General features: G+C 42.3%; 3 protein-coding genes and 1 pseudogene across 3 annotated transcripts; 2 read left to right on the top strand and 2 right to left on the bottom strand.

The window, feature by feature from the left end:
* Positions 1-120: 120 nt before the first annotated feature.
* si:dkey-30k22.5 (lecithin retinol acyltransferase family protein) lies at positions 121-3,248 on the bottom strand. The gene is made up of 2 exons (XM_062388516.1): positions 2,757-3,248; positions 121-690 (listed from the first exon to the last, which is right to left on the bottom strand). Exons 1-2 carry the CDS (start codon positions 3,246-3,248, stop codon positions 535-537), a joined length of 648 nt encoding a protein of 215 aa, XP_062244500.1. The 3' UTR covers positions 121-534.
* On the top strand, positions 3,247-6,265 carry LOC133953455 (WD repeat-containing protein 19-like; annotated as a pseudogene).
* A 556-nt stretch (positions 6,266-6,821) lies between these two features.
* lrata (lecithin retinol acyltransferase a) lies at positions 6,822-9,356 on the bottom strand. The gene is made up of 2 exons (XM_062388670.1): positions 8,715-9,356; positions 6,822-7,377 (listed from the first exon to the last, which is right to left on the bottom strand). Exons 1-2 carry the CDS (start codon positions 9,270-9,272, stop codon positions 7,225-7,227), a joined length of 711 nt encoding a protein of 236 aa, XP_062244654.1. The 5' UTR covers positions 9,273-9,356; the 3' UTR covers positions 6,822-7,224.
* A 4,521-nt stretch (positions 9,357-13,877) lies between these two features.
* Positions 13,878-17,956, top strand: fgg (fibrinogen gamma chain). The gene is made up of 9 exons (XM_062388669.1): positions 13,878-14,121; positions 14,217-14,264; positions 14,380-14,566; positions 14,687-14,771; positions 15,372-15,502; positions 16,003-16,136; positions 16,780-16,964; positions 17,146-17,423; positions 17,546-17,956. Exons 1-9 carry the CDS (start codon positions 14,059-14,061, stop codon positions 17,728-17,730), a joined length of 1,296 nt encoding a protein of 431 aa, XP_062244653.1. The 5' UTR covers positions 13,878-14,058; the 3' UTR covers positions 17,731-17,956.
* Positions 17,957-18,671: the final 715 nt, after the last annotated feature.

The following is an 18,671-nucleotide window of genomic DNA, read 5'->3' as shown; positions in this document are numbered from 1 at the left end:
GTTTGTCCCCTGGAGCTATGCTGTTTTTTCATTTGGCAGCACACAGGATATTTTTAACTTTGATGGCAGCAAAGGAAATGTGAAAATAAATAAACAACGACAACTGTAAACAGGTAGAAATACATGTTTAATGTACAGAGGAAAACACATTTAATCTATCAAAGTACTATTACATAAGAAGGTTATTGCACTTTGTCCAAGCCAGCCTTTAGGATAGAGCACGATGGGAATGTATCACACTGAAATGTAGAACAATGTCCACTGCGATATTCCTGAAAGCTCTTTGCTCCAAACATCACGTTTATATAAACCCTAAAGTTTATTTCATTTGTCAGATACATAAAAAAGCATAAAAAGCGAATTCTATCTATATAAAACATATATATAAAATAATCTACAACCGTCCAAATAAAGACATTTTATAACTGAGAACAGGTTTTGTGACTCTGCATCCTTGAGTCACGCAGTCAAACCACAGGACCTCATTTCACCATCCACTGGTGAGTGAGGATAGAGTCTTTACTCGTGAGGCCTTCAGGCCGCCATCCAGATGGTGAAGGAGACGAAGAGGGTCGGTAGAACAGTCAGCGGCGTCACGCAGCCCAGGTAGAGCAGGAGGGCCGCTCCGCACAGGGCCGTCAGGTAGGAGCTCATCCTGCTGCACACGATCTTCCTCACTGTTGTGCAGAACTGAGGGAAAAGATAAATAATAAATGATGATCGATCGATCAATCAATCAATCAAAGCACCGTTCAAACAAATCAAATCCAATTAAACAGTTAAACATAAAGATAAGATAGATAATTAAGGCTAGGTTAAGGTTGGTGACCAGGCAACTAGAGAGTATACTTGTCAGCACTTTATCTGTTTTTAAACCTTGAACATATTCTTATAGGAAATACAGATTTTTACTCATTTCAAATCATGTTATTTGTATTTTGTATTGTTTCATGTTTTCGTTCCTATTCTCGTTTTGTCTTGTTTTGTTCTGAGTTGTTTTATATCAATGTATTTTGTTAATCACCTTGTTTAAAATAAGTGCTGTAGAAGTACACTTATTTAGAATGAAGAATAATATAGCCCAAGTAATAATGATACAAAAATTAATATACATAATAAAACATTATCAGAAACTACGTCATTGCATGTCTTTGTAATTTGTCTTGAAAAGAGTTATGATCCATATCATTACGAAGCCAGACCAAATATATGGGTTTTTATTTTAATAATATAAAAAGTTCTGTTCCTGTGAATTTGAGCAGAATGGTTGACGGCGGCATCGGCAAAAGTTTTGGTTCTGCTTTGTGGAAAAACTAAAAGAGAAAATCCACACATTGAATATTAGAACTGGTAACCTCAGTGTAAGGATTTGAAAACAACTGTGAGTCTTGAATTGATTGTTCTTTGGGATAGACTAGAAAGTTACAGACTACAGACTATATCTAACCTGTTGTTTTTTTAAATGACACATGAGTCCGTCAGTGTTGCTCTTAGAGATAAATCCAAGTCCTGATTATTCGGCAGGAAAACTGAAATGTGTGCCAGTGAAACTCTAGATGGAGCCACTCGCCTGGTGAGTAAAGTTTCACCCCAGTGAACTGCAAAACAAACAGACTGCTGCTGTGAAAATATCCTCATGAGTCCAAATGTCAGTGTGACAGTGTTTTTCCTCAGTCACACACCTTCATAAGTACACTAACATTACACAGAGTATTACAGGCAAACTGTCTCTGTCTAAAACCCTTATATAATAACTAAAGCTATTTCAAATGCTGCACGTGTGATCAGACGTGACCTTTGTAATGCAACATTCTTCGGGATACAGATTATAAAGATTAACGTGAATTAAATTTTAAAAAAGGAAATCAGCTTTTCCAAATAACCCTGGTACTCACTGCTCTCAAGAAAGTAGATTTTGACAAGCTGCCTAACCAGGATATAATTGGTTTTAATCAGGAATATTTTGAAACCCATTTGTGGTTGTTGTTTTTTACAAGATAAACTGTTTATTCTTTTATTTATTAACTCTATCCCCTGACCAACACAATGTTTGGCAATAGTACACCAGTGCAGGTGAAGCCAGGACAGGTTGTCAGTGTGGGACAGGGCTGACAGAGATAACTACAGGAGAGAGATAGAACCTCTGTCTACTGAGAAACTGCAGAATTCAAGTTCTGAATTCTGCAGTTTCTCAGTAGACAATCCGGGGTCAGGAGGAGGTAGAGCGGGTCGTCCACCAACCAGAAGGTTCGCGGGTCGTTCCCCGCTTCCCTCCAGCTGCACCGGCAGTGTGTGAGAAATAAATCGTAGAGAAATGCTGATGCACAATATGAATGTGACTGAATGGGTGAACGGCAAAAACTGTACTGGTCACTAGGACTGGAACAGCGCTGTATAAATACAAACCATTTAGCATTTATCTTATTTACACTGGTTGTAAAGCAGATCCTCTCCATAATGATTCCAGTGTGAGGGGTGTGCAACAGAATCTATGAATCCTGTATTTTACAGTTATTCACTAAAGTTTCTAAGTTAATTCAAACATAGTTGAAATCGTGTCTTTTAATTGACTTTTGTCTTTTCAAAAATAAATATATTTTCTTCGACATTTAAGTTTAGCCTTCCATATTTCATATATTGTGTATAGAGTGTGTCGTCCCTTATTTCTTTTTATCTGTATTCTCGTAAAACTTGCATGACCTCTATGTGTCTTTATATGTCACAATCTTTGAATCTCTACTGACTGGAGACGGTACCTGGTACGTCTGGTAGCTGATGGCCATCCCGTATCTGCAGTACATGACGTAGTGTTCACAGTTGAACCACAGTAAGCTGTAGGTGACCGGGCCCAAGAGTTTCTCCGCCCTCCGTGCCACCTCCTCTCCATCTAGCGGCGGCTGGCTGCACACTTTGTCCATGTGGTTGATAAGGATCTCCGAGCCGTAGGCAAAATCCACCACAGAGTCCACTCTGACGCTCGCCACCTTGGTGAGAACCCCGAGCAGCAGCCGGGTGTTCGTCACCATCTTGGCGATCGCCGATTTATTCCTGGTAATCAGGGGCAGGAAGTCCGGGATGAGATGAGCCACGCGGTTGTCGCCCAGGTAGATACCGAAATGTGTGAATAACGTCCTGGGGACCTCTAAAAGGTCACCGCACTTGTAGAGGGACAAGTCATACTTAGAGGCGTCCTCCTCCTCCTTTTGGGATGCCACGAAGAAGAAGTTGAGCAGCGTGTAGAGAAACATGGTGGCAGAGTGCGGCAAAGGGCGACACATGAGGATTTTATTTACTTCGGAGCAAGGAGGAGCCATCGTGGTTAGTGGGATTAAACATTGGTCAACGCTGCAGGTTGATTTTGACAGAAATAAAGGAGCTTTCACTAATCACTCCTCTGTGTGGTGGGATTTTGCAACCCGGGCCTTGTTTGTGGCGTATTCAGGTCAAGGGGTCCTTGTTAAGAAGGCTGAAAGTTAAATCCTCATTTAACAAAGGTTGCAGATATTGAGCCATCGCAAAATAAACCAGCCTTTTATTCATGGATTAGTCTGGGCTCCAATTTCACTCATCATTATTCAGCACTTTCCAGGATAAAAATAATTTAGAAGACGTAAAGTCATCTACAGCAAAAGTCGGACAACATATTTCACACGGTCTGAACCCAGTAAAATAGTTTTTAATGTCATATATTGATAGAAACTAGATTGCTTCAGACTGCTTCAGTCATCAGATTTTCCTCAGCATTTTTACAGTGTTTAATATATTTAGAAGATTTTACCCTAAACAAATTTCACAGCTCAGCAATTAACCAAATACACCATTAGAGATAATTTTTACATAGTTTGTTAGTTTGTCTGCAGGATTCCCTCAAAAATGACTGAACTGATTTCCATGACATTTTGATCACGGTATGGGAAAGACACAAGGAAGAACCCAATCAAATAAATCAAATATTTTTGTGGAAACAGAAATATATTATTTACAATATTTATGTTATTACTAATATTCCAATATTTTTGGAGCGTTTCACTTTTATTGACTGGATCTATGTTATAATTTATTTTTTCAGGCAAAACGCATGCAACGCTTCAACATACATGTGCAATTTTTTAGAAATTGTATTTATATTTTAATTTAATGTTCCTCACTCCTTCACCCTGTAAACTGCTGCTAGCCCTTCCTTTAAATTTAAATTGATGAACTTTTATATGTTATACTTTTACAACATTTTGACAATGGCTTGTAAAGCACTTTAACTGCAATTGATTCGTCTGAAAGGTGCTAAATGAATAAAGTTTGACTGATTAAGAAAATGGGGTCAAGGAGTAGCATAGAAATAGAAAACTAACTACATACAAACTTGTGATGGCAGTAATGGTTGTAATCTTTTTGCAAATCTGTTGGTGTCTAAAGAAATGTGTAAATAATAAATAAATAAATAATAATGTAAACGGATCTGTAGTGAAACTTTTTTTTATCTCAATTTAAACAGACGTGCTGTATTCTCCTTCACATCCCTGGCCCGTTTCCACACTGTATTAACAGAACCTCTACCTGTCCTCAAACTGCCCCTTGAGATGAGGAGAGACCTGCTGCACTGGGAGAGCGCTCTTATTTTAGCGAAGAGGCTGGCAAAAGATCAGATCCCTTTTATATCCAAAGAATATGCTGTCCACTTGGAGTTAATTGGAGACTATGTGAATGTACTGGCTCACTATAAAAGGGCATGACCCACATAAAAAAACTAACCCTAACCCTAACCCTAACCCAGGAGCACAACGAGGCGTGTCAAGCAGGTATAGCCAGGACGTCCATCAGAATGGGTGACATCAAGAGAGGAGCCACACAGGCTATTCGGCACCCGAGCAGTGTGCTCAAGAAAGTATGTGGAGCCATACTGGAGAGCATGAAGACATTCCCTGAAGCTGCTCAGCTCTATGAGAAAGGCCAATATTATGATAAGGCTGCGTCGCTCTACATTCGTTGCAAGGACTGGTCGAAGGAGGGAGACCTGCTGCCACAGGTTTACTCTTCCAAGATCCACTTGCAGTATGCCAGGGCCAAAGAAGCGGATGGAAAGATCGCAGCCCAGGCCTATGAGATCGCGAAGGACTGGGACAACGTGATCCGAGTTCTGCTGGACCACCTGAACAACCCTGAGGACGCTGTGCGCATCGTCATGGAGACACCAAGCATTGAAAGAATAAAAATGGTTGCCAGGTTCTTTCTACGGTTGAACGACTATAGCTCAGCCATCCCATTCCTGGTTCTAACCCAGTGCAACGAAGAAGCCTTCCAGCTGGCAGCGCAGCACGGAAAGATGGAGTTCTACGTTGACATCATCGGCTCTGAGGCGACACAGGAGCTTTCTACTTTGAAGGAGGAGGGAAACATCTGCAGGCTGGAAAGTTCTTCCAGAAGTGTGGACAGTACAGCAGAGCCCTGAGACACTTCCTGAAGTCTTCCAACACAGACAACAACCTGGCCGTGGAGATGGCCATTGAGACAGTCGGTCAGGCCAAAGACAGCTCTTTGACCAATCAGCTGATAGATTACCTGATCGGGGAGAGTGACGGCATGCCCAAGGATGCCAAGTACCTCTTCCATCTCTACATGGCGCTGCAGCAGCACAAGGAGGCTGCTCGTATAGCCATCATCATCGCCAGAGAGAAGCAGTGTGCAGGGAACTACCGTGAAGCCCATGACGTGCTGTTCAGCATGTACACGGAGCTGAAGGCCAAGAAGGTTAAGATCCCTAAGGACCGCACCACCAATCTGATGATCTATCACTCCTACCGACTTGCGGACCTGCATTGGGACATGTTGTTACCATTCTGACGGGAGCAGTCGTAGATTGTCACCGCTGAAAGACTCGGCCTATAGGCTTGCGGCCATGCTGATGAGACCAGAGTACCGAAACGAGATCGACAAGAAGTACCGGAGGAGGATTGGGTGGTTGGTTCGACGTCCAGATACAGATACGTCAGATCTGGAGGAGGAAAAGACTCCATGTCCGTTCTGTGGCTGCCAGCTTCCACAGAACGAGCTGCAGTGTTATTCCTGCAAGAACAACGTACCCTATTGGATCGCCACGGGTCGTCACATGCTGAAAGAAGACTGGTCTGTGTGTCCTCACTGTGAATTCCCTGCTCTCTACTCGGAGTTCACTCTGTTGTTGGAGACGGAGGGTGTGTGTCCCATGTGCTCAGAGACTGTGAGGGTCAAACTGCTGAAGAAGATGCACACTTGTCAACTGGATCAATGATTTTAAAATGTATTAAAATCTATATTACAAGTTCCCATTTGTTAATATAATACTTACAAGTGTTGAAGGTATTTAATTTGTGTTATTGCTACCAGCCATGACAATCTGAGTATGTGCTTTTAGGCAAATTTTTTACCAAAACGAAACATCAACACCCTTACAATACAAACAAAAACATAAAAGACAATAATCACAAAGACAAAAACATGTACAGTGATAACTTTAACGTCACAGCTGACATTTATCAGCTTTATTGTTTTCACTAAACGATTGATAAATATAGGCTGTAACGTTGTAGTTATCTCTGTAGATCTTTATTTATCTTACACTAAATAATAATCATAATAAGCAAGAAATGGGGAGAGGGGAGGAAAGAAAGAGATGCTGCAGAGGTGGTAAGCAATTCTTTTTTTACTTTCTTTAACATGGCGAATTAGAGCGTTAGCGACGGCACATCCTCCGAGCGCTCTTCTAGTTCAGGTTCATGTAGAGCTCTGCTTCCACAGTCGTGTTATGGCAAATATATGAAGGCTCGTGCTCACACAAGACACACAAATAAAAAATAAATGGTTTATTAAACATTTGTCATATTTACAGGTTTATATTAAGTACAATGCGATAAAAAAGCTGATATATATACACAGTATATTACGTTACTCTGAGAGGGCTACATGTACCTCTTTATATCCACTTCTGTCGTGACTCAAACGTTAAAAATGCGAATCACTAAATTTAATCTTATACCAAAGATTTCATGCATTTGACCACACTTTTTAAGTTTAAGGCATAAAGGACGAAATCAATGCACAGTCACATCCATCAGTCTACTCAGTAAAATGAAGGTGTTGTTGTGAAGCGGACTTTGAAAGGCGTCTCATGACAAGAGTCTGGAAGAGGGGTCCGGTCCTTCTTTGCCAAGTGAAGGTTTAGTTCAGTTTGTCCCCGTGTGCTGGGCCCCTCTAACCAGCCATCCACAGCGTGAAGGGGATGAGAATTGTGGGTAATGTAGTTGAAGCCGCCATGCCAAAACACACAATGGAGATCATTCCCAGCAGCCCTGAGGCGATGACGCTGCGCTGGTCTCTGATGATTGATTTCAGGCACTCACAGAACTACAGGGAGAAAGAAAGAAGAGAGAAAGTTCAGTAACTTCACATGTTTGATGGATTATTGGATCACGTTTGATTAGGTTCTCGCTGGAGGAAAAGTTTTCCACTCAGCCGTCCCCTGGAAAGTAAAAAAAAATCTTCAAGCGTGCGGCCAACGGTTTAACTGCAGCTGTAAATCAGCTTGTGAGGTTACAGCCAGTTCACTCGGTGTGGTTTGCTGATTTTAGATTTCCACCTTGGTTTTGGAATGTGCGCATGTTAAATGGACGAGAACATGAACTCTGGGTGGACTGGGCTTCCAGCAGATGTGGTGATTAAGTCAGCATCTGCTAACAATAAAGCAATAACACATTTTTTTATTATAGATTTTCGCTTTTTGAAGAAAATAAGCATCAGATGACACATATTGAAGAGTTTGGTGTCCTATTTCATCTAGAGAGGCAACAAATATGGATCTGTGTTGTCAGAGATGTCCTGTGTGTAGTTTGAAGACCTCATTTCACTTTAAGCTATTGTTACATGACAAATATTCCTAAATATTACATTCATTATATATATACAATATGAATACAACTCAAATATATTCAAACTAAGTGACAGAGATCTAGTTTTACTCCAGCACCGAGTATTATTTGAGTTTTGGTTTGTTTCCTTGAGTTTTCGTTTACCCTATATTAAGTCGGAGCTTTGGTTAATAGTATATTATTCTATTGTTTACCATTATCTTATTTATGTTTCATCCACATTTTAAACGTATGAGACTTAGTTGCTCTGTGCATGGACGGGATGTGAGGTTTTGTCTATATACATTTGTTCTGTTCGTTGCTTTTCGTTGCATTTTGTATATATATTTTTAAGTGATTCATTAATTGACTGGTTGATGCAGGAATCATTGTGTAGGTTATACATAAAGCACCATGGTGAGGAGGGAGCCCAATCAGGGTGCGTTATGTATAACTTAGACCCTGATTCCAATCAATCAATATGAACCTCAGCACTTGTTTTATTTGTCAACAACCCCCAATTATCTAATCAACTTTAAGCACATGCTCCGGACTTGATGGTGGCTGTGAGAAGTGCATTGCTTCAGGGTGGGGGCTTTCGTTCACATGTGTTTCAGGTTAGGGTCACAATTCTTCAATTTTAAGTTCATGTCCTTCTCCTACCAAGGGGGGGGGGGGGAGTATAGGGGCCCCCATGACAAATTTTGCCCATGTGCCGACAAACACTTTAACCCGGCACTGTTTAAAAAAACAAGTGAATAGATTTGAATGAGGCATCATGTTTCTAGATTACATGGATTTTATTCTTAGTTGTTTAGTTCTGCTGTGGAGCGTTACCTTCTCTGACTGCCTGCTCGCTGCATGTCCATATCTGCAGAAGGTCACGAAGTGTTCACAGTTATTCCACAGCAGACTGTAGGGAATCGATCCCACGTGTTTCTCAGCCCTCTTGGCCACCTCTTCATTGGGGAACGCCGGCGCCTTCATCGTCTTGTCCCGGCAGTTCACCAGGATGCTGCAGCCATACGCAAAGTCCTCCAGGGTGTCGACGCGCACCGTGGCACACTTGTACATGCAGCCGAGGATGAGCCGCTTGTTGGAGATGACGGAGCTGATGAGCCTCTGGTCGGTTGTCAGCACGGGGAGGATGTCGGGGATCATGTGAGCCACCTTGTTGTCACCCAGGTAAATACCGAAGTGCGTGAAAAGGGTCCTTGGCACCTCGAGCAGGTCTCCTCGGCGCGGGGGCGCACCGCGCTGCGCGGGACGCTCCTGCTGCTCCTGCTGCTCCCGCTGCTCCTCCTGCTCCTCTGCGTCCAACCAGCTGCACTCGAACAGTTTGAAGTTGGAGAGGAGGGAGAACTTCTCCACCAGGAAGGTCAGCAGCTGCAGCATCGTGAGCGCGTAAAAGGGGAATGTCTGCGAGGGCGCGGTGGGAGCGAGCTTTTTATCCACGGTGGCTCGAGAACACGAGTGACCTTTTGAACGTGCGCCTTCTCCTTTTTCACGAATGTGCAGCAGCTCTCCATTAATCTTGTTTTGTGCTAACGCAGCAAAGTGAGGAGGAGAATTAGCTGTGGAGCACGGGATTCATTTCTAATCCTTAATAATGCATTATAAGTCATTCATGAGAGAAATGGTGGTGTGTATCCTTCTCACAACCTGGCAACCCAAAAGAGACTTGTCCTTCTATGACACATCTGTAAAGAGCTTTATGAAGGGTGTCTTATCATTAAGTGCAATAACAATATTTTGAAAAGTAAGGAGGTTTTTTGGAAAAGATGATTTAAGTGGAGTAACATTATTTTAGATCAAATAATATACAGTAAACTTTATGGGGGGAAATTAAGTTGTCATTGTGGCAGATATTCAAAAAGAGGTATAATAAAGAGAGTGATATAATATTAATAGAAAAGTACAAAATATAATAACAATAATAAGAATATCAAAATAAAAATAAAGACATTTATGTAGACCACATATTTAATACATTTAAAAGTTAGTGAAGCATAAATGGAGAATATAAGTCCACTGGAAAGTTGGTTCCTGCTGCCAAATGCTGTTCTGACTGTCACCACCAGTAAGTATTTATCTTTCCAGTCATGTTTCCATTAGGATTTACTCTATAGCCACAACACCAGTACATTAACTCACTGGAGGCTGTGACCAAATTAACCACTGGAGGCAATGAGCTCCATTGTTCAGTCCTCATTTAAAAGTTGGGGAAGGTCCCTCTCTGTTTCAGGTCCATGGCCGGCTGAGTTCGGTGTGGACGAACTTGACTGGGCCGCACTGAGCCCTGACCTCAATCCCATCAAACTCCTTTGGGATGGAGTAACTAACTCATAGAGGCTGCTCTGTTCTGTCCCATTCTCAATCCAGGATCAGGCCTGAATGAGCTGCCGGGGCTGCGCTGCACTGATGATCTGCACTTTCTCAGAGGAACCATATGATGAGATAAAACATTCCTCTGACCTGATTACCATAATCCTGTCGGGGTTTCGGTTTCACGCTCATCTTTAAACCCCAAATACCTTGAGAAACGCTTCAGCCTGTTGATTCTCAGTGTCTCTGAGTCGTTTCATTACATTTACTAACCCGGATCTGTAGAATCCTTGTAAGAGGGACATGTTGCTGGTGTTTAGTTTAGGCCACGTACAGCTGCTTGTTCAGACTGCGGGGAAACCAGTTTGACAAAGTGAACACATGATGACTGTGATTAATGATCCTGCAGCACTATAACACTCACATTTGAAATACTTCTAACCTGGAAAACTTTCAGATGATAAGCTGGTTCATAATTGATAAGCAAAAAGCAGGTTATCACTGTTTGTAAAGTGCATGAGAGGCCAATAAAACCCTACACCACTCCAATCTGTATTTTATAATGCTGTCAAGATGTTAGTTAACAAAAAGCTTATTTTCAATCATCAATAAATACTCTGATAGATTGCCAGTACTGCTCTGTTCAAAACCTTTACTATTTCATCCTGAAAGTAGAAGAATATTCAAGCAAAGTAACTAAGTAATGTTATTGTACTAACTGAATGTTACAGACCTTTTCTTGTTGTTGTGAACATGTCTGACTCTGCTGTTTTCTTCATATGTGAAAGGCAGAGTTCACATCTGAAAACAGACAGTGTTACTGTATATGTGCCTGACATCTTTTATTGAAGAGCAGCTGAAGGACCGAGTGAAGCCTCTCCAAAATAAACACGGACGTACTATCAATGCAACAGTGCTGTAACATTACCAGTAACACATTGTGGTCCACCTCATTGGAAACTTAAGAAAACTGCATCATACAAAATGTGTTTCCTGTGATATTATTGACTGATTACACTCAGGTCCGGTGTGTCGTGTGGACAGCGGAGCGCCCGCCTCGCTGCCTGCTCCCGTCGGCATCACACCACCTTCAGCTGAGTCGACTTACCGCCGCTGACCGCAGGCTGAACCCCGAGTTGGCACCACAACAAACCTTTGCCCTGTGTCAAGGGGGGGGGGGGGGGGGGGGGGGATTTACACCGTGGTCAGGGCTCTTTAAAATTAATTCCTGGTCAGACAACCTGTGAAATATGTCGACTTTATTCCTTTAAAACCCTAAGTTGATTACCGGTGGAGCCATTTCCGAGAGACGCTAAAGAAAAACAGTGACTCAGCAGCATATTCCTATGACTGGTAAATTGAGGGGGGGTTTGCAGCTGAAGACTATTATATTGCATTTGTTGTCTAATATTCTGATGTAGAAGAAGATGAATGTCAGGCTGGCCTGGAAGGGAACAACAACGCCAGAGCACGTCTCAACCTCCAGGACACAGAGTTCAGAGCGAGTCTCCACGTCTTCATGGCACTTAGAGGGAGAAAGAGACACTTTCCATCTGGTGCTTTTCTGCACAAAGAGGCCAGTTCAGCGAAGGTTCAGCTCTGTTTAGGTTCATGTCCCTGGCGGTTCACTCTCAGGTCAGCGAGGCTTTATATCCATCAGGAGCCTGTTTCTCCCACATAATAAAAAGCAGGTCACCGGGAGGTGGTGGAGGGACGATTTATCATCCAACGTCAACACGGGGCCGACGGACGAATCGTTAGTTTGCTCAGTTTGGTCACATGTGTCTCCACCGTTTGTTTTGATGCCTCCTGCAACCTGAAGAATATAGAACATAAAACCCCTTATCTACAGCAGTCATGTTCAAATGAACTTTTGTAAGATATCAGAACGAGTAGAAGCGTGAAACAAGAGACATGTGGGAAGGAGGCCGTGAGGCGTTTTTTGCTCTCTTGGAGTTGTGAAATTAGATATGTAAGTACAATAAAGTTTGACGTCTTTGAACATACAATAAATCAGGTTATAAGTAAGTTTAAATTCATGTCTCTCTGTGGTTAAAGTCCTCCACAGCACAGCGGCGAGCACTAGCGTGTAATGTCAAATGTTTGTCTTGTGTGTCACACTTTAATCACACTTGCCGCATGAAACACTGCAAGAAGTGAAGCTGATTGTGCACCACTCAACCCTGTATCACCCTCACCCCTCCAGAAGCAAAGGTTCATGTAAAAAGAGAAAAGAGGATTTATGCGTCTCCACTTTGTGTGTCGGCTCAAACGAAGACTCACATACTGTGTGTTTCCAGTTTTTTGTTTTAAGGGAAATGCCATTATACTCTCTTTAACCAGAGCTACCAAATGAGCTGCATGACTCTGTGTACATATACATGTGAGCTCCCAGATTGTTTGGTTTACTGTGGTTCCACTCCCACTAGTGGTTTGACCGACCAGTGCAGCCAGTTAGGACATCAGTTCCATTTAAGCCTTTTTCTGCAGTGTTCAAACATCACCACTTTTTACAGCGGCTTGTTTCAACAGTCCCAGTCTGAAGTAACAGTCAAATAGAGACTGGGACAAATCCGATTCTGACCTGATGCCCTCATTAGCAGGACAACAACAATTTTCTTAGGAGCTTTATAGAACTCTTAAACTGCTGTGGTTACAGGTTGATAAGGTTCATGGACACAACTTGGTAAAATGTCCTGGTTAAGATAAGGAAAGTATTAACAGGAATTATGTTTTTTTCTCAAATATGCAATTAAAAAAATACAAAATGTCATAATTTACATTTGCAAACTCAGACATTGTGATTAAACCTTATTCATTCAAGGAAACTTCCTACCACACTTGCTTTTTTTAAATAATCATTTTATTGTTTTCCTTCCAAATAGTTCAAGTCAAGTCAGTTTTATTTACACTGCGCCAAATTATAACAAAAGTAGTTTTGAACCAATGTAAAGAGTATATGAGCAGTTTTAAAAGTGATGAATGATAAGATGGACTAGTGGCAGAAACTTGGACTATGGGCAGAGAAGGTCTCTGGTTCGACTCCACGGAGAAACAACAAAAAGACGAACCTGGATTGATCTGTCCAAAAATCCAAGAGGATTCTCCCTTCCCTGTCTAGTGCCCCTGAGCAAGGCACCGTACCCCCCAACATCTGCTCCCCGGGCGCTGTACATGGTCGCTCACGGCTCTGTGTGTCCTGCACCAGATGGGTCAAAAGCAGAGGTTAAATATCCCTACAATTGCATGAGTGTGACTGTGCATGTGTTTGGGACGAATAAATGTATCTTAATAATTTAAATTATCAAAGAAATAATCTCAGGGCTTTTTTATCACATACAGAGTTCTAGATGTTGATATTATTTATATATGTAAACTTAAGAATGTTGGAGAAGTCCAATTTAAAGTTCAGAAGTGAATCTGGCTGATGTATAATTTATATTTTCCTCAGCCACGTTCACGAACATAAAAGTATTTATACACAACGCACCAAAGTAACAATGTTGTAAACACACACTGTGTTACAAGCTTTACTGGAATATGCAGGAATAAGATAAGATATCTGTAACATATAGTTGACTCTCCAGGCCTGGATACATCTGAGTCATCAGTTTTTGGACTTGCTCTGTCACCTTTAAAACACAAACACACAGTTTGTGACATCAATTGTCAGTAACTGTCTCTCACTCAGACGTTTGAGTCACAGCTCTGTCCCGGCTCAGCCAGTGGGATGTTTGCATACGAGCTTCTAATCGAACACTGAACCCACGACCTCGCTGTAGATAAATATCCCCCCCCAGTCCGACTGCTCATCATTCTCCGAGAGTTCGAGACCACGACTGGTGGCTGGAGCAACATGGTGGCATCACTTGTCAGAACAGCCGGGGCTCTTCTGCTACTCGTCTCCTTTTCTTCTGCAGTAAGTCAGCGAATTGAATCCAACATTTTCTCCCTGATGCAGTTTTCGTCAGCAGCAAGAAAATCTGAATCCTTTTGTCTCTTTGTGTCCTGCAGCAGCTCAGAGGAGACGCCACCCCATCGTGCACCCAAAATGACGGCTTTGTGAGTAAACGGATGTAAAGACTTTGAATGTTTTTGCTGTGTGACTTGCGTGATGTTCTTTTATCACTGAGTCACCCCATGATGGACATTTCTCACTTGCTCTTTCTGCACTCAGGGGTTATACTGTCCCACCACATGCGGCGTGGCTGACTACATGATCCGGTACATGCCAACGGTCGAAAGGGATTTAAGCCATTTGCAAAGAGAGCTGGACACAATCACCAATCTGACCCAGGGCGCCGAGGAAAAAATCACCTTCATGAAGGATTCGACTTCTACAGTTCAAAAGAGCAGCCTGCAAGGTGCCTGACACAAAATCATTGCACTTTATAAAGCAGTTTATTTGACTTGATAATAACTAAACCAGTGTCAATGCACTGGATGTTTTATTGAACTGGGTCGATTTGATTTGTTCTTTTCAGACACTTACTTCAAGAAGTCGTCGAACATGCTGGACGACGTGGCTCGCTTCGAAAAGACCATCATCACACAAGAGCAGCAAATATAGTAAGTTACCATGAGTAAAGTCAAAATACTCAAGTACTGTATTTACTATAAGTTTAAGATCACTACAACTTAATATAAGTAAGTATATCTTATAAGTCATGATGCACTGCAGTAGACATGAAAAGTAGCTCCACCGTTTCATTTGAAATAAATAAATAAAATAAATAATATAATAAATGATCAGTAATGTTAACCTGGCTAAGTAACATTTGATAAATGTCAAATATAATCCGTAGAATAACACTTTCAAAGAAATCCTGTTGTACTTCGTCCTTGCATTGGAATATTTTCACAAAGTACAAACTCTGCTGGGACCTTCAGGTCAATGCACGCCAGCCTCCTCGCCCACGCAGTTTGCACTGATCACAGATCAGATGGCGATTTGCCATCACACGACTCAAACTCGTGACTGATTGTTTTTTTTAAACACACATCTATTCCCAAGATTGATTTGGCTTTTTTCCAATTACTTCTCATTTTCTTATTTGATCTACTTTAAGTTTTATTTTTATTTATTAAGAAACGCAGGCGTGAATAACTCGGGAAACATCTCATTCAGCTCCTGTTTGTTTCTGCCCCCCCCCCCCCCCCCCCCCCCAGTGAACTTCAGAATCTGATCTCCTCTAACGAGAGGAGAATGGCCGACCTGAAGCAGCTCGCCATCCAGCTGCAGCAGAAATGCACCGAGCCCTGCACCGACACGGTCGACATCCAACCCATCACAGGACTTGGTAAAAAAAAAAGAAAGAGAGAGACTCTAATCAAATCAACTCTGACCCTGACCCAGGCCGTTCCAATTTCACAAGAAATTTCTCAATCGTTCCTCATCTGAACAACATTTGTCCTCGTTCAGTGTTTAGTCAGAAAATCAATACGGTGCATCAGTGCAGAGTAAACAGCTGTATCCCACATGTCATTTGTTTTGACCTCATTTCAGAGAACTTCTCCACATCATTCAGAACGACGACTGAAAAAGAATTTGATCATAAACTGAAATAAGAGAATTTATGAATGTTATTTTTGTCCATGTGTCAAATCGACTTGTGCTTTTCTTCTTCTTCTTCTTCTTCTTCTTCTTCTTCTTCTTCTTCTTCTTCTTCTTCTTCTTCTTCTTCTTCTTCTTCTTCTTCTTCTTCTTCTTCTTCTTCTTCTTCTTCTTCTTCTTCTTCTTCTTCTTCTTCTTGTTCTTCTTCTTCTTCTTCTTCTTCTTCTTCTTCTCCTTTTTTACCAGACTGCCAGGACGTTGCAAACAAGGGTGCGACGGTCAGCGGCCTCTACTACGTGAAGCCGCGCACGGCCACCGAGCAGTTCCTGGTCTATTGTGAGATCGACAGCTTCGGCCGCGGCTTCACGGTCATTCAGAGGGTACGTGTCACTTCATCTGACTCTGTGACGTCTTCATCCTGCAGCAGAGGACTCACACGTCTTACTTCTGAACAGTCAAATAACAAGTAACAAGCCAATAAGAACAAAAACAACAACTACTACTACTACTGAAAATAAGCACTTTTCCAAACGAAGTAAAACAGTAGTGCTTCATAAATAGAGAAAAATACATAAAAACATAACATAGGAACATATGAAAACAGTCATAAAGGAATAAAGATATAAATAAGTTGCTGACTCTGCAGAAATTCTAATATATGACCCAACAGAACTGAGCATTTGGTTTAAACACGGATTTTCTCGTTCTGGGCAAATGGAAAAAAAATATGGTATCAGGTGATGTTATGTGTGACTAAAGAGATTTATCTGTTTTTCACAATTACACTGATTAGTAGATACATTTTTTTTAAATATAGTAATGCTAATAATAATACCAGCATTTATCCCATGGGATCAATAAAGGATTATCTTATAGCGAGAGATAAATAAATGTAATACCCTCCCTTTCCTCACTAATCATTTTTTACGCAGTCCAGTAGTCAGCTAAACTTTGATTCTGTACCGAGAACTGTTTTATTCGCTTATTACAGCAACATCATGCTTTTTTCCCGCTTGTCCACAGAGACGTGACGGCAGCGTGGACTTCTACAAGGACTGGATCCAGTACAAGCAGGGCTTCGGTTACCTCTCCCCGGACGACACCACCGAGTTCTGGCTCGGCAACGAGAAGATCCACCAGCTGACCATCAGCTCCAGCATCCCCACTGTGCTGAGGATAGAGCTTGTGGACTGGTTGGGCAACAAAAAGTATGCACACACACACACACACACACACGCAGACACACATACGATAACAGATGATATAAGAGGCGAGCAAAGGGACTCTCTTACAAGGCAAACATGACCCCAGTGATGAGGTTTCCCTTTGAAGAACATAAGTACCCTAAACCCTCCATCCCCCCCCCCCCGTGGCCTGCTCTTTCTCCAGGTATGCAGACTACACCATGTTCAAACTGGGGACAGAGGCCGACAACTATCGTCTGACCTACGGTTACTACTTTGGCGGTGACGCCGGCGACGCCTTCGACGGCTTCGACTTCGGAGACGACCCCAGCGACAAGTTCTACACGTCACACAACGGCATGCAGTTCAGCACCTTCGACAAGGACAACGACAAGTTCGACGGCAGCTGTGCTCGCCAGGACGGCTCCGGCTGGTGGATGAACCGATGCCACGCCGCACATTTGAACGGCAAATACTACCAGGGTAAGAGCACGTGGCCACAACCAGGGCTGCACCACCGTTAACCTGGAGGTTCGGTCAAGCAAACACAGCGAAGTCATGTGTGTGTCGTCTACTCTGAACTGTCTGTGTTCCCCTTCATCCAGGCGGCGTATACTCAGAAAAGGATGCAGGTGAATTCGGCTACGACAACGGCATCATCTGGGTGACATGGCACGACCGCTGGTACTCCCTGAAGGAGACGACCATGAAGCTCATTCCCCTGAGCCGCATCGCAGCAGGGGGCGAACAGCAGGCGGGGGTGAAACAGTTTGGCGGACTTGGAATTTAGTAGAACACACACACGCACGTGTTTGAGGTCCGCACTCAGTTTGTTCAGCACAACAACCCTGAAATCACCCCAAATGCTTCCAGGGGGGAAATGTCCGACTCCATGGTGTTTCTCCATGTGACGTCGGTGTGTTGTGGTGATCCGAGGCAGCCGGACACTGACGCTCACACTCTCCTTTCTTCCGTCAATGTTTTAGAGCTTGAAATAAATGTCTTTTCTTTACCAATCTGATTTGTCGTTACTTTACCAAAAAGTTCAAACACCAGCCGGTAAGTCCTGTAGCAGCCGTAACATCTGTTTTGTAAAAACAACGTGAGATTCAGACTGAAACACCGAGAAAGTGAACGTGACACCAACAAGATCCGTGTTTGAACCGATCCTGAGATGATTCAAAGGTTTTTGAGTCGTCCACAAAGTTCAAATGCAGTTTAACAGCCCTGAAATAAAAAATATATTACCGGTAAATATTTTGTCCAACTTCCTTTGTGCATCAACCACACACTGTGACAGTATCAATATCAGAATGTAGTTTTTACTGCAGATTTCCGGGCTCATTCTCTTAAGACAACACACAAACATTCAGAGGATTTATAAAGCGGAGAGATACAAATAGCAGCCTGTCTGTTTTGTATTTAATCAAACAGCTTTTTGATTAATGAGGGAGTTGGCTACACGTGAAATATATGAAATAGGGATCGAACAGAGTCTGGCGATTTGGTTGAGAAGCAGCCAAACACAATCCATCAGTAAAGGTGTGTCGCCACAAAATGAATAAATAAAAGATATTGACCAGGACAGTAATACTCAAAGTACTTCCTAAAGGGTACTTGAAAACGTCCCAGGAGAAATTCAGGAAGTGTATGATTAAATTTATTTAACTGAAGTGCTGTTCATAGAGCCTCTTCATTTGGTTGTTTGGTAAAAGCAAAGTCATATAAGGT

Source organism: Platichthys flesus, chromosome 5 (genome assembly GCF_949316205.1).
Source record: "Platichthys flesus chromosome 5, fPlaFle2.1, whole genome shotgun sequence".
Lineage (NCBI taxonomy): Eukaryota > Metazoa > Chordata > Actinopteri > Pleuronectiformes > Pleuronectidae > Platichthys > Platichthys flesus.
The sequence above is the reverse complement of the archived record's forward strand: the minus strand, read 5'-3'. Positions and strand labels throughout refer to the sequence as shown.